Source organism: Vanellus vanellus, assembly GCF_965231255.1.
Source record: "Vanellus vanellus genome assembly, chromosome: 6".
NCBI classification, from domain to species: domain Eukaryota; kingdom Metazoa; phylum Chordata; class Aves; order Charadriiformes; family Charadriidae; genus Vanellus; species Vanellus vanellus.
In genome coordinates, this window is record NC_138911.1 from 57539422 (window position 1) to 57555316 (window position 15895).

Here is a 15895-nt window from a genome sequence, read left to right on the forward strand (position 1 = left end):
CCCACTTCCCCCCTGTTCCTGCCTCTGAGTGCATTAGGTATCTTTGAACTGTGCAGAATGATGGGTGCTTCTGTAGGATTCTTTGGTGCTAAATTTACTACTTTAAACACATTGAGATTTACTGTTGAAGGTCTTTCCTCCTTATCCTGGAATTTAGCTGTTTGAAGCCCCACTTGCTTATTGCAACCCAGTGTACACTGTGAGTTGAATTATTGTGGCTTTGCTTGTCAATGACAACAGTATTTTTCCTGCACAGATGCAGTTTCTCTAATCTCAAGACTGAAATGTTATCTAGAAGCTTTGCTAATGTTAACTCTTGCCACCTCCCCTTCCTCCAGCCTTGTATTTAACTTCTCATTTTCTATTGCCACCAGACTGCCATCTAAGGAAAATGGAAGCTGTGAAGCATGTCTGTAGAATTATCAGGATCTCTTCGGCAAGTTCTTAAAGATAACTAGCAATTGTTCTTCTATTCCTATTGCACTCTCTCTGTTAATCCGGACCTGAAGGGACGCTTTGGTCTGGGAGCAGATGCCTGTACTTCAACCTTCCATCAGGAAGTTACTAAACTGTAACAGTCTATTTATGGTAGCTTCTTTTGTACTGCTAATAACCCAGCAAGAGCTAAGATTAAGCCGTCTCTGATTATTTTGCGTGCGTTTGGTTGTAAAGACAAGTTAAAGCCGATGAAGTCAGCACAGGGGAAGGACAAAGGAAGTAGAATCTTGATTTCAATAAGAATTTTCTTTGTCTGTTGAACAATGGGAATCCTTATGATTTCTCTAAATTTGTTTGGTTTTATTTATTCAGATGTGAAAAACTTAGAATTGTTGAAGCTTCCAATAAATTATCCTCAACTGGAGGGGCAGGGAAGAAGTAACTTCAGCCCATCATTAACTGCAGTAGCAGTTTTCTTTTGGCTTTAAAAGAAGTGGTTGTTACTTGAAAACGAATCCCGTTTGGGGGGTTTTTTATATAGGTGAAGTTGCTTTTATGTCTGTACTTTTTGGGCTGCTTCTAGTGGATCATTAACCTTTTTTCATCTTTGTTTTGTGGCTTGGTATTTCTCTCAAGTGACAACATGCCCATTTCTGAATTGATTTCACTTTATTGATCACATCTAGCTCTAGGGGTGAGCTGAGATCTGTGTAAACATTATCTTTAGAAGGAAGTGGAATTAAAGCTGCTCTACCACCTGCTAATGTAGGATGCGACCAGACTTCCTGTTCAAGAGGAAATCCTAATTTACTCTTCCTTGTAAACTAAAGGCTGATCAGCTTACCACATAGTAACCTTTTGACTTGTAAACACTGTGTTCCTTTGGACTGATTTTAGCCTCTAGAAATTATTTTCCTTCGGGCTTGACGGTAACTTTGCTATTAAACTTTGACTGTGGTGAATATCATGGAAAAAGTAGCAACCCTTTTCTGCTGAACTAATTTTAATGTAGTCAAGAATACCTACAAACTCAAGTAGGTGCTTAAGATGTCTTCAAGTTCTAAGAAGGTGGCTGTATTTTTCTTTGCACTCTTAATCACCAATGCAGTGTTAAACAAAGAAACCTGTTATCCATTGGGTATGCAAAACAAATTGAGTTACTGTGACTATTTGCTTTGTGATGCAGACTTTCACCCCTTGAAAACACTTGTTATATGTGGGTGGGGAGTTGGCTAGGATAGTCATGGTGAATCACTGGCAGTAGTGCCAGGTTTGGCATGGATGAAGATTTGGGTTGGGGCCAGTAAAGTGAGTTACAGTGCTTTTTTATTGTTTATTACCAGCCCCTGAAAAGATTTTTCTGTCCTTGAGGAGGAAGGAAGAGATCAAATTTAGCAGGAGCAGTGTTTGTTTCCTCTTACTGCTAATACAGCAAAAGAAAACTGCTTCTGAAATATGTATGTTCTCCAGGCTTTTGACAGCCTTGCGTAAATGAGTGATTGGAAGCCTCTGGACTGGTACACAGCTGAGGCTCTACTTAGGGAGCCCACAATTGTGAGGTTTTGAATGAGGAGCAGGTACTGCGGCTAAGAACTCAAAGTAGTTCTAGAACTTTATATAAAAAAAAAAGTCTTGCAAGGATCTGCATCTAGATTTCTTCTGCCTGTGTAAGTAGTAGAAATTTAAATAAGGTGTCAGCATAACCTGTTCCGTTCCTGTAGGGATTGATACAGTTTACTGAAATGGTGGAAGTGGGTTGATCCACAAGGAGCCAAGACTTCTCGTTTATACTTCTTTTCCTTGTCTTCTCTCGCTACACCCCAAAGACTTAAGAATTTACTTTCTTTTCTTTTGTGTTATTCAAAGCACGTTGATAACAGAATGGTGGTATTAAATCTAAAAAAAAAAAAGTACCATTTCCTTTCTAATGCATTTTTCCTCTAGGCTTTAGGGCTTCACTGGCATGTGTGCGCCCCACTCCCATTCACTGTGTTTTTATGGGTCTCTTTGCTAGTATGGCTCTCAAACTGTTTATAAGAAATATTCTTAAAATAACAGACAGAATGTTTTCTTTTGGCCCAAAAGAGCAAGCTTACTATTTCTCTTGGATTAAAATGTGTGTGAAATATAAGTTAAAAAAAAGCAGTAGCCTATGTCCTTTTCTTTTTTTGAAGTTCAGATTTTAACGCTTTTCCTGTAGCATAAACAGTTGCTTTTGTTAGCAGAATTCTGTTATAGAGAACATAGATACTGGGCTCTGAAGAAATCTTGTGAAAAAATTTCAACTCTGTTTAAAACAAATGAATTATTGATGGGTTTTGTTTCTGTTCTCGCTCCTCGCTTCTCCAAAGAGCATCCTTTTCATAATGTCACTAGAGAACGCAGAGGATGTAATAGAATAAATCTGTAGAAAGGGTTCTCTATAGAAACTAAGTCCTGAGAAAATTGACAAGATAGCTGCGTCTCTGGTCTTTCAAGACTGTAGCACTCCAGAACAAACTAGCTAGTATCTTGAAAGCTATCTTCATGGAGAGAAAAATGCTATGGTGCTTGATGCAGTAAGCCAGCAATCTCCTTTTGAAAAGTAATTTCAGCTTTTTTATACCAATCACAATTTTTATCCTAGTGTGAGATGATTATGTGAAGATGGGACTTCTTGTGAAAGAACAACTAATTTATGTGCAGTTCTCATTAGACATAGTGCTTGGTGGTTTTTGTTGCCTGGGTGCGTAATACAGTTGAGCAAGATGAGTTCCAGTAAAGATGTTCAACAGAACTAGTATGTCCCTTGTAAACAGGAAAAATAAAGTTTTGCTGTCTGTACATTGAACAGTTGACCTTGTTCTTGAGAATGGTAAGTGTAGTGTTCTAAATACCTGTAATGCTGGTAATTAAGCATCATGTTGCTAACTTTTAACATGTGAACTTACATCTTAGGTGTCATTATGGTTGGCAAGGACAGTTCTGTGATGAGTGTGTCCGCTACCCAGGCTGTGCTCATGGGAGCTGTAATGAACCATGGCAGTGTAATTGCGAAACCAACTGGGGTGGCCTGCTCTGTAACAAAGGTACTTAACATTAATGTACAGGAAAAATAAGTAAAGTTGCATGATTAACTGATAACTCATTAACCACTTTTTTCCTGCTTGTGTGCAACTACCTGAGTATTTCTGTGCCTAATTCTTTTTATGGCATATGGTGCCTAAACATTGTAAGTATAGGAAGTTTTAAGGCAGAAGGCTTGGAATGGTCCCGACTTTTCTAACTCATGCAGTTGTCTCTTGTTCATACTAACCTGTTCTGGGATAATAATGAGATGACAGGCTGGCTAATAGAATACAGGGATGATGTGGGTGAATAACATTCAAGCTAGAAAGGCATCTGTATGTCTGACTAGGGATTAAAATGGTGAGATTTACATTCCCTGTGGATTGACATTTTTCTCTGTCCAGATCTGAATTACTGTGGAAATCACCATCCCTGCCTGAACGGTGGAACCTGTATGAATACTGAACCAGATGAATATCGCTGTGCTTGCCCAGATGGCTACTCTGGAAAGAACTGCGAAATTGGTACTTATGCATATTGCATGTATCTTCAGAAATCTGAAACTTTTTTAGGCATGGCTACATTGTAGTTAGCCAGGTGGCATTTTTGTATGCTTATTGTTCCTTTTATTTTGAAGGGGGGGGGGGGGGGGCTAGGGGGTAGGGTGGAGGGGCTGATTTCTCCTTCCAAAAGCTAGCTTGGTTTCTGAGAAGGGGGAGTTTGAATAGTGATGGCATGAAATTTGTCTTTTAAACTTGATTGTTACTTTGTGTGGTAGTGGGGATATGCCAGCTCTGTCTGTCTTGTCTAGGGCCTTAGGTTGGCTATTCAAAAAAACACTGAAGACAAAGTTGCAACGGTTTCCCTTGGAGGACTGAGAATATTTCTTCCCTTTGGCTACTTCTTCAGTTCCTTAATCTAAGCATGTAATTGGACTATAGTGTCATGGAAATGCAGCCTTTCTTTGTTACCTTTCTCTCTGCTACACATTTTCTTGTCTTCTGGCTTGTTTACAAACATGCATCTTGTACAACCTGGTGACTAAGGAAGGTAGTAGTGATGGACACTTCAGTTTTAACTGTGGTGTAGGGCTTTTGGTCCAATTTTTAGCTGCCTGAATGTGTTGACTACCCATTTTGATCAACTGAAACTTGATTTTTAGAATCTTTTTTTAATATTGGATTCTTAATGGATTTGGATTAATGACACAGATGTTAACTACTATGGAAATGTGTTCAAGCCCTCCTACAGATTCATCTTGAGCAGTCTGAATGAAAAGTTAAGTGTATTCCTTGTTCCCATTGGCAAAATGGAGGAAAGACTTTAAACCATATTTCTGATGAAGTATGCTTTCTTGACTAGAGTTTAACAGATCTGTGTCTATCCAGCATGAAAAACTGCTTCCTGTATCAACCGCACTACAAAGATAGCATATTGCTTTTTATATATATATATATATATATATATCTGTGTATGTATTACACAAAGACCAAAATTTTCATGTACTGGAAACTATTTTGATATTTGGAGACTTTTCCTGATTTTTCTGGCCCTGGAGATAAAGGGGCAAGTGCGCAGTTTCTATTTTTTTTTCCCTATTTTGCTTTAAAGATGTGATGTTTGGAAAAAAAGGAAAACTTTTGGTTCAACTTATTCACCTGTAGTATTCAGTTCGGTGTCCTGCCATGAGTTTCTTTGCCATGATGGGTTTTTAAATCCTGGTTTTAAATGTGATACTCCCAGTCTTCTCACTTTGAATTTTGCTGTTCCTTGATATAGTTAAAAGTGTTGATGGAAAGAACCATTTTTTTTTCTTTAACTCAACTATTTGGCCTTAAGTTCACTGAACTATTATCAGCAGAAGGTTTTCCCATTTATCACGATGTAGATCTTCTTTGAACTTCTGAAAAGTGCTGTGTGGTATTAATGATACTATTAAAACTTGAATTTTTCTTCAGCTGGTAGAATGTGATGCAAAATTTTGGCTGAAATGGATGAAATCTTATCTTAGCTTGCCCTGAAAGTTGTGGGGAAGTACCTTGGCTCTCCAGATGAGGAGGCAGTGATAAAGGGAGCCATACATTTGATGAGTCTTATACTAAGCTACTGCTAATAATCAGTATTTGAGCTGCTGTAGGTACTAGCATCTAACATCCTAGAAAATGTAAATTCAGTTTGCAAATTAGATAACATCCCTGAAAGAAAGATTCCAAAATATAAATGCTAGCAGCAATTAGAAAGCCTTACCTAGCAAGGGGATTGTTTTCTTCTTTCCAAAAGCTTCCTTGGCTTCTGAGAGGGGAAAATATTCAAAAGTGATGGCATACAGTTTGTCTCTCCTCAACTTGATTGTTGCATAGTGCAGCTTCTGCAAGTGTTACAGCCATACATGGAGCGACAACAAGCAGTACTGCCTATAATTGCAAGTAGCTCTATACTTTACTGTTTCCGAGGAACAGAACTAGAATGAAGCTAAACAGACCTTTGATACTTAGACTACTACTACCCCTGCACACGGCGTATCTGTTTTGTATCACTGAAAGGAAAAAAAAAAGTGCTGGAGCGCTCCAGAGGTGGAAGTGCATGGCTGGAAGCAGTAGATCAATGGGGAACTTCTCTAGCTCTCAGGATATTGAGATATTAGTGACTTGTCTGCCTTTGGGCTTTCTAGTCAGTAGATATGAAGGATGATGCACCTTCAGTAAAATCCTGGTTCAGTCTTCTACTGGGAATCTTACTCTCTGCAGCTGGGAGAGGGAGGCTCCAAACTTATGTAACTCTCTACTGCACATGGTCTTGGTCACTTTAATTAGAATGTAATTTCTAGCCATGTAAGTTTTCCTTAATTGATATTGGAAGAGTATTTAGCAAGAATTTCTTTCCCTCTTTCTTCCCAGCGGAGCATGCTTGTGTATCTAATCCCTGTGCTAATGGTGGAATTTGTCATGAAATTTCATCAGGCTTCAAATGTCACTGCCCATCAGGGTGGAGTGGACCAACATGTGCTATTGGTGGGTATGCATTTACTGATGACTGACCTGGTGGGTTGGAAGGGTTGATACAGCTTACTTTGATAATCATGCTCTGTGGGTGTGGAATTTGTGGTAGTCTTTACCTTGCCTGTCTTTTAACAGCTATACGTTGGGAGCCTCTGAAAAGATTAATGGTTCTATGCAGCAAGCAGTGTCTATTTGATGTGGTCGAGATCTACAGGTTATCAAAAGCATAGCTGGACCATATACAAAGAAATGCTCTCTTGCCGGAGCTTGTAAGATAATTTCTGACTCTAGCCAGTCTAAAGCAAAATATAGAATGGATTCATTTTAAGAGATATAAATGCAAACATGAAACGTTCTCCCCTTATTAAAGTAGTGGAAGAGTAGGTTACTTGCTTAAATGCTGAATCTTGGAAGACACAGAGGTGGTTGAAATGTATTATGGACCTATGTAACTGGTTTGCATGTTGCCCGTGATTTGGAACACGGGATTTTTATCTGTTTTTCAACAGCAACTGTCCTCAAAAAAAACACTGGATAAACTTGTCTCATGATCCAGGAACATGGCTTTTAGTGAATGTGTTAATCGTTGGCAGATTAACTGAATTGCCTTGCTGTTTGCAGATAGAGGAGAGAGGAACTCTGAAATTTTCTATCCCAAAGATGTGAGAAAAGCCCAAGCAAAAATTAGGTTAGAAATGTTAGTCTGTTCCTAAGTTTATTTGTTTGTACATTCTCCCCCTTCATCTCAAAATAACTTTAACTCACACCCCCCAGTTTAAGCCAATTTTTAAACCATATAATGAAAGGCATACTTTGACTTTCCAGATATTGATGAATGTGCATCTAACCCTTGTGCTCAAGGAGGGACCTGCATTGATGGTGTTAATGCATTTGAGTGTATATGTCCACAACAGTGGATTGGAGCAACATGTCAGCTTGGTAAGTAATTACTTTCTAAAGTTTTGAAGACCACTGGAGATTATTCCTAAATAATGAGTAACTCTGTTAAGCGTGTTTCTGATATGATTTTTATTGAAAAAAAACGTTGAAGATGTATGTTACTGTTGGTGTCTTAGTTCTTCTTTAGTAGATCTTAAAGCCAGGAGTTTCAAGTGAACCTGTAGCTATTTAAGCCCCAACTTAAGCTTACTTATAATAGCTCTGCTAGAATGCCCAATAACTTTTCTGTTTCAAAATACAGCATTGGTGATGGTAGCTCCTTCATGGTGGCAGAACAGTGACTATAAGCTTATGGAGGCAAGGAAGGGATTTGTCCTGACTAACATATTACCTTTTTGAGTTTTGGCAAAGGGAAGTGTAAGATAACATGCATGTGCTACTATAGACAAGTGTGCATTAAAAACCTGTGGTATGTAAATGGTTTTAGTGCCCTACCAATGTGTAATATAAGCTTCTGACGCTTGGATTGCATGGGAACTTTGCTTGGTGCTGTGGTAATCTGTTTCTGGGTTTGTCCTTTATTCTCTTCTTTCTTTTATCTTCTTTCACAGATGCTAATGAGTGTGAGGGGAAACCCTGTGTTAATGCTTACTCTTGCAAAAATCTCATTGGTGGATATTACTGTGACTGCATTCCAGGATGGACAGGAGTAAATTGTCATATCAGTTAGTATTTCTTTAATACATGTTGATCATAGGATGCTTTATTCTTTAAAAAAGGTTTTATGATGAATGGTAATATACATACTTGTACAAGAAAAAATACCTGTTGTCATATTTTACTAAATTCTAGCAATATAAATTGAAAATACTGTTTGAAAATTTATTTAGAGGTGTAACTGGTGTTAAAATGATGTTAGATGTACACTTACATAACTCTAATAAATCCCTCCCTACTCACTCGTCCCTGATTCTGAATGATACCATGTACTGATTCAGTTTAAAATACTTTTTAGCTAAAATGTTAGATACAAAATTATCTGATAGCATTTGATTTCTATTACACTGTAATAGAAATATGCAATATGTAATTCTCTATTACATATTTTTTAAAATAAGAATCTCTTAAGACGTCAAGCATCCTTGTTTTCTATTGAAACATCTAGACAAATCCTTTCTGAAAATAATTTGTTCTGCATTTTTATGCTAGACCTGTACTTTACAGCTTAGTCTTCCAGTATAAGTGTTCTGGTATAAATTCTCATGCTTGCATATCTTATCCATAGATATTAATGACTGTCATGGACAATGTCAACATGGAGGGACTTGTAAGGTAACTCTTGTTATATTACATGCTATGTTGAAAATAAGTCTTGTTCTGGCTAGTTACAAATTCTGTAGTTTGCAATTACAGGTTGATTAAACGAGGGTAAAAGTTAAAAGTGTAGTGTTGCACTTGCAATCTCTTGCACCATTTCACAAAATAATTTTGTGGTGCTACTGCTGTTCACAAATCCAGAATATAGAAATAGCTCGAATTTTTGTGTGCAAGTTTTATGAACAACAATTCTTTCTACTTTTGCTTTTTTCCCCCCTCTATGAAGGATGAAGTGAATGGTTACCATTGCTTATGCCCTCGTGGTTTCACAGGAAAAAACTGTGAGACAGAAACAAATGAGTGTGAAAGCAATCCATGCCAAAATGGAGGCCGTTGCAAAGACCTGGTGAATGGATTCAGTTGCCTGTGTTTACAGGGCTTCTCAGGAGTCTTTTGTGAGGTGAGAGCAGTGGTGACATTACTGCAATACTTTTCATGGATTGAATTCTGGAAAGAAACATATATCTGGGTTTAAATGGAAGTAACCCAAGGCTAAAGCATTACTGACTGACATAGCTGTTACTTGACACTCTGAATAAGCAAATTTGTTGTGCAGTGCTGTCAAAGTAGCTGTAGCACTTTTGAATTTGCAGCCTGATATACTACAAGTTTTTGCACATAGGTGTTGGCTCTCCTAAATGATTTAAGGCTGCAAGTATTCCTTAAGCTTGAAACTTTCCTCTGCAATTTTCAGGACCTGTTTCCTTTTGTTAAACTAGAATGGTTTAGGTGTTCATCCTAATAACTCTGAAGTACATAGCTGAACTAGCTTTTAAGTAATCTTACTGCTGTTGGTAGTAGGATTGAAGGCAGGCAGATACACAAGTATTCGCTCTCAGAACTTTCTGTTTGAAAACATTTCAGGAAAATATAGTTCTAGTGCTTCAATAAGGATTCAGATCTGAAATACTGAAGTGCTAGTGATAATAAAGTACTTTATGATAATGAAGATCCATCTTTCTAGTGAGGACATTAGACTTTTCAATGAAAAACTATATTGCCCTAAGTATGTACTTTCTGGCTTTTGCTGATAGCCAAATTTATGGAAGTGTTATAGCAAGCATCTACTGGAGGCACTAGATTAGAATTTGGTTGGATTTGCTCCAGAATTTTTGTGGAGGACATTAGCATGATCTCTCTTAAATGCTGAAGTAATTTTATTCTGTATTATTTGCATTGTTAACAAAACAATGCTCTCCTCTTATACAAAATTAAAAAGGGTTGCAGATACTGACCAGTTCAATAAAAGTGGCACAGTACCTAATAGCTCATATACCATCTCTACATAAGCATCATAGCTTGAGTGCTTTACTCTTGGCTGATTTATACCATACTGTGTAATTAAAGTTTTAGCAAATCTGTTTGAATAATAGGGGGGAGTTGGCTGCTTGCCTTGTGTGTTGCAGGAAATATCTACCATTGATTCCAGATGCTAAAGTACCAGCTACTGAACTTGCATTGGGAAGGGGAAATATACTCTAATGGAAGGAAACAAATGGAGACATCTGATAGAGGAGATCTGGGAATCTTTCTCAGACCTTAACTATTTTTTGTAGTTTGCTTTGAATGTTCCATATGAGAGCATGAAACAGCTTGCTGAAAATCTCTCTATTGCAGCTGGAATTGTACATGCTCCTCTGAATTAAATACCTAACACCATTTAGGTTCCTTCTGTTTTGGTTAGCTTTGAATTTTTCTCCTATTTAGCTACAGAACTACTAAAAATAGTGAGCAAACCCACTATCAGACTTAATTTTATGTCTGTAAGGTTGAGAAAGCTGTCTTTCTCATAAGAGAGATGTGAAGAAGGAAAAATTCACTTGAAGGGGAGGAAAGGAATCCTTAACGACAGTTTGGAGGAAAGATACTGTGATGTAACAATGTCCCTTTTGGGGCTGCTTTGTAGATTTTGAGGGCAATTTAGGGCATTGCCAATCAGTGATACTGTGTGACTATCTAAGATGTAGAAGAAGCAGAATTGCTTTGCTGTAGCAATTTGTCCGTGTTAATGGTTGTATTATGAAAGCTGGGTTTAAATTTTACTTTTTTGAATTGGAGAGTGAGTAGTGTTCAAAATATACCTAGTATTTCTGTGTGTAGGTTGGCATGGTGCTAGTTGTAAGAATAAGGCCCGGAGCAGCTTGGTCTACCTAGACCTACTTTGAGCAGGTGGGTGGGAGTAGCTGACCTCTAGAGGTCCCTTCCAAGCTATGTGGTTCTTTAATGAATTCTGTGTTAATTGAGATGGGAAGAGAAGTTGCTCTAGAGCATAGAATTTTTTTTTAAGGTTCTGTGTATTTTAAGTGTTTTGCAGACACAAAGTTGACAAGTGCGCTGGTATTTAACTTGCATTATAGCACTTAGTATGTGGGTGTGAAGGACAGAGAAGTGACTTATAGTGATCCAGATTAGTCACAGTAAGATGTTTCTTAATGGCTTGTTCTTTGCTAACTAAGTTATTGCAAATGTGCTTACTCAGCCTCCTGCAAAGAAGTATGTTTTTAGCGGTATCAGAAATGCTTTGTGTTAGGATTGACTAAAGTAACCTGAAGTTTTCCTCTGTATTGCAGGATAGAATGCAGCATATATGATTCATAACCTTCCTTAAAACTTGAGGTTCCCTGTAAATTAGCTTCATCTGCATCTTTGGCAACACAGATAATGCTGCTTACTCCTGGGAAATGAAGCAGCTGCTGCTAACTATGGTCTCTCTTACAGATGGATATTGATTTCTGTGAACCTAACCCTTGCCAGAATGGGGCTAAATGCTATGATCTGGGAGGAGATTATTACTGTGCCTGCCCTGATGACTATGATGGAAAGAATTGTTCTCATCTCAAGGACCACTGCAAGAACAATTCTTGTAAAGGTACCTTCTGTTGTCCAGAAACTTGTCTTAATGTATTGGTGGTAGATTAAAAAAGAAAAGTAGTATTTCTGGAAATAGCATAATGCAGAAACATTTTTATTTTACGTACTTGGACTTTTGTGAAATAGAGAAGCAGTGAGAAGAAATTCTTGTAACAGTCCTTATTTATAAAGAGGTAGAGAGTAACTTACAGTTAACATACCTTTTAAAATTGTGATTAGTTTTAATTTTTGGATAACTTTATTAAAACTAAAAAAATGATTGGTGATGAATATTATTAGTCTGATCTTAACTTTTCGTTCTTAGTAATAGACAGCTGTACAATAGAAGTCTTCACTAATGCTACCCAAGAAGGAATCCGTTTCATTTCGTCTAATGTTTGTGGGCCTCATGGACGGTGTATTAGTCAGCCAGGAGGCAATTTTACTTGTGCCTGTGAAAGAGGTTTTACTGGAGTATACTGTCATGAAAGTAAGTAGGATTTTCTTCTGAATGATTTTGTTGCTCTAAAACTGCCTTCAAGTTTTTTGTTATGAATCTTTACAACGTAAAACAAAACATTAAGATTTTAATAAAGCTGCATAGAGCACTGTTTCAGATGTACTGTTTGAAATCCAGTTTCTTCTGGTAACAGTGATTTTTGTAGGGGTTCACGCTTCCTCTGTGAAAGAAAACTGGTTTTAGTCCAACTTCAATGTGAATGTGTCTGTACCCACTACCTTTATGTACAGTCTTACAAGAAGCCATCGATTTCTCCAACATGGGGATGATAAAGAAGGGACAGACACATTCACAGCACAGCTTAGGAGTATGCGTATTGCTGTTCCAGGTATTTTTTGAACACCTGGATGTTTTTCCCAAGTAAACTTAATGCTCTGGTTTGACTTGCTACGTGAGAGAGAATAGATCTAGAAACCTTACCAGGCTTGAAAATAGATGTTTGAGCTGTTCTTGTGTGTGTACAAACAGAGTATAACTTTTCCTAGAGATGCAAGTGTCGGTCACTCCTCTAGGTAGGTGAAGACAGCCTTGAGCAATAATTGTTGACTCTTTTTGTCATAGATATCAATGATTGTCTTGGGAAACCTTGCAAGAATGGCGGGACGTGCATTGATGAAGTTGATTCATTTAGATGTTTCTGCTCAAGTGGCTGGGAAGGAGAATTGTGTGACACAAGTGAGTACTGCTGAGCATTGCAGGGTCAAATATTACAGCTTTGATGTAACAGTTAGTAATGCTTGGTTAATAAGAACGGTGTAGTTTCTCTGTTCTACAATTACAGTCTCCTAGTGTTGTTTGCAAAAGTATTTTCAGAAAGACTTTTGAGTAGCAGCTCTGAAAGGCTCAGTTCCTTTAACAGGACTGTAATCTGATTCTTTGGTAACGCTACAGGATATATCTCAGGAGGAGATAACTTTTTCTTCCCTCAGGAGGAGAGGCAAAAGTGAATATACTGTGTTAGGGGGTCTGCTCATTATGTTGCTTTTATTGTTATAAGCATATATACTTTTTAGTATTTACTGTACATGATAGCGTGTCCCTTACCCAATCTAGTCATATGCAGTAGTTTCCAAACTTGAAAAGCTTTTTAGCTTTAAGCCAGTGCAAGCTGTAATGTGCTTCCACCTCACTGAAGGATTTTATTAATTAATACCCATTCCTTTATTAAGAAAAGAATTGCTGAAGCCTGAATTTCTATTCAATGAATATCATGAGTAGGTGGTTTGTATTCTGGGTTCAATGGGAGCAGGCCTTTACTCTTGCTGCCCTGGCTTGAGACATATTGGGCCTTAATTGACAAAGAAGTGTACTAGGCCAGTTCATGGTTCGACAAGTGATAGGACAAGAGGAAATGGGTTCAAGTTATGTCAGGGCAGGTTTAGATTGGATATTAGGAAGCATTTTTTCACTGAAAGGGTTATTAAACATTGGAATAAGCTGCCCAGAGAGGTGGTGGATTCACCATCCATGGAGGTGTTTAAGAAAAGGGTAGATGAGGTGCTTAGGGACATGGTTTAGGAGTGGTGGTGTTTTTATCAGGGTAGGTTAATGGTTGGACTTGATGATCTTAAAGGTCCCTTCCAACCTCACTGATTCTATGATTCTATGGTTAAGGTATCTCAGAGGAAACTGCAGTTGATTCTTTTTCTACTCTGAATGAAGCCCATTCTAAAACGTGATGGCAAAGTCTTGCTGAGACTTATTACAGGACATGCACCAGTTGAGATGTGAAATACAGACTGAGAAGTTTTGGGCAGTTATCACTGTCAAAAGAGCTTTTTGTGTGGTCAAGATGAAATTCAGCCTGGAATAATTATGTTCTACCTAGTAAAACATTTTTCTCAAGTGAAAAGAATTTTCTCTGAAATTCATGTATGTGTATGTACATGTTTAATGTGTGTATATACACACACATATATGTGTGTGTATATATATGGTTAAGCCATCTAAGGGCTTTAACGCTCTGTATTTTGAGACATAAAGCAGGAGAGGGAGTCTTAACTGTCTCATGTGGATGTCCTGGGCTGCGGCTCCTTTTCAGGACATTGTGAATCCCTACTAGAAAGTTTTCTCTGAAGTTCAGAATACAGCTGTTTCCTGGAAAAATGAAGCTACTTTGAAGCTCTACTTAGAAGCCATACTGAATGATACTTTCTCTCTTAAGCTGTCAGAAAACCTTTCATACTTCATGTTGTTCTGTATTAAATCAGAGGTTTTTTTCCTTGCTTATAAAGGTAACCCCATAACAATTAGGAACGCTATCTTCCTAAATAGTGCACAATTTATTTCCTTTATAAAGAAGTATTTTATACTTTCTCATGGCTTTGGCTAGGCTAGAGCATCTAATTTGAATAACTCTCTTTCTAGATTTCAATGACTGTTCTCCTAACCCATGTCACAACGGTGGCCGATGCATTGATTTGGTAAATGACTTCTATTGTGAGTGTAAGAATGACTGGAAAGGCAAAACTTGCCATTCACGTAAGTGTTCTTTACTTTGATCTTTAGTTTACCCGAAGATTTGTTTTCTTTCTTCTCATGAGACTAGAGTTCCTGAAATTTAAAATAAAACAATTGCAGTGAAATAATAGGCATATTTTCATTAGCTCTTCCAGTTTCCCAGCAACAAAACGGAACATTTAAAAAATGTATTCCTTCATGTAGTGAAATAGTGTTTTAAGAGATGCTCTTACATTCCACTCTTTCCATTTTTTACTGTAATAGAGCAAGTGGAAGTATGCATTTCTTGTACTGTTGCATTAAATATGAAGTCTCTTTAAAAGTAATTTTGTGATTAAAAAGTACCTGGTCTTAAAATTCAGCAAGACCAATGGAAATTAACTGTTTTATTGTGATGTATAGGTGAATACCAATGTGATGCAAATACTTGTAGCAATGGTGGAACGTGCTATGATGATGGAGACACATTCCGCTGTTCATGTCCTCCAGAATGGATAGGAAGTACCTGCAACACTGGTAAGCTTTTTAAATCATCTACAAATAAAGACAGAAGTAGTAGAGAAGTGTTTAAATAATACTTAAATGATAACTGTTTAGTAAATAGGCACATCATTCTTCTAGCCGGCTAGTTCAAAGCTGTTCCAGTTGGCTGGTGACTGAAGTTTAGAGTAATTTCTTCCACTCACCTGACATGATATTGATTTTTAGGAAGCTGTTCTCCACAGGCTGCTTACATGGTCTTTTACATAGCTTCTCTAACGCAGATTTGGAACTCTATATTAGTCTTTAGAGACCCTGTGTAAAGGTTTTCTTGGGAACTTAGTCCCCCTCTTTGCTTGAAAGTTCATGATGTGAGTAAGTTTGTGATCGAGAGGCATATGAGCATATTTCCTCAGGAAAAATGAAATTAAACAGTTCTTCCTAGGGGGTTTGCAGGGTTACTGCCTGCTGTAGGGAACTGCTGTTCATCTTTTCAGGGATTGACTATAGTCTCCATGGTACATTTTTCTGAATAGGAAACTTGCATTAGGACCAAGAAGCTGGATGAGGGTAATTTAGTATAGTTTTTCTACTTTTTAGATACAATTGTGGCATTTAATCAAAACCTGAACTTTAAATACTAGTATTTTGTTATAAAGGATACCTCATGACCTGGGTAACTCACTGCCAAAGTAGGAATTTAGCAGTATTTGAAGGACGCTTACACAGATGGGGAAAAAGTAGATAATCTTTTTTTTTTTTTTAATAAAACTTCATGGTTTAATCAAACAATTGAATTGGGATGATAGTGAAGGTAGGTGAG

At 37.6% G+C, this 15895-nt stretch overlaps 1 protein-coding gene across 1 annotated transcript in view; it reads left to right on the forward strand.

The window, feature by feature from the left end:
• The window catches only part of JAG2 (jagged canonical Notch ligand 2), a gene marked incomplete at its 5' end in the record, with an annotated part of 74024 nt that overhangs the window by 43456 nt on the left and 14673 nt on the right, over positions 1–15895 (forward strand). The window contains 12 exons of the mRNA XM_082485778.1: positions 3376–3506; positions 3891–4010; positions 6384–6497; positions 7311–7424; positions 7997–8110; positions 8671–8717; positions 8989–9162; positions 11481–11631; positions 11938–12102; positions 12694–12807; positions 14500–14613; positions 14995–15108. Coding sequence (XP_082341904.1) covers positions 3376–3506; positions 3891–4010; positions 6384–6497; positions 7311–7424; positions 7997–8110; positions 8671–8717; positions 8989–9162; positions 11481–11631; positions 11938–12102; positions 12694–12807; positions 14500–14613; positions 14995–15108 — 1472 coding nt within the window. The remainder of the gene's footprint in view (positions 1–3375; positions 3507–3890; positions 4011–6383; positions 6498–7310; positions 7425–7996; positions 8111–8670; positions 8718–8988; positions 9163–11480; positions 11632–11937; positions 12103–12693; positions 12808–14499; positions 14614–14994; positions 15109–15895) is intronic.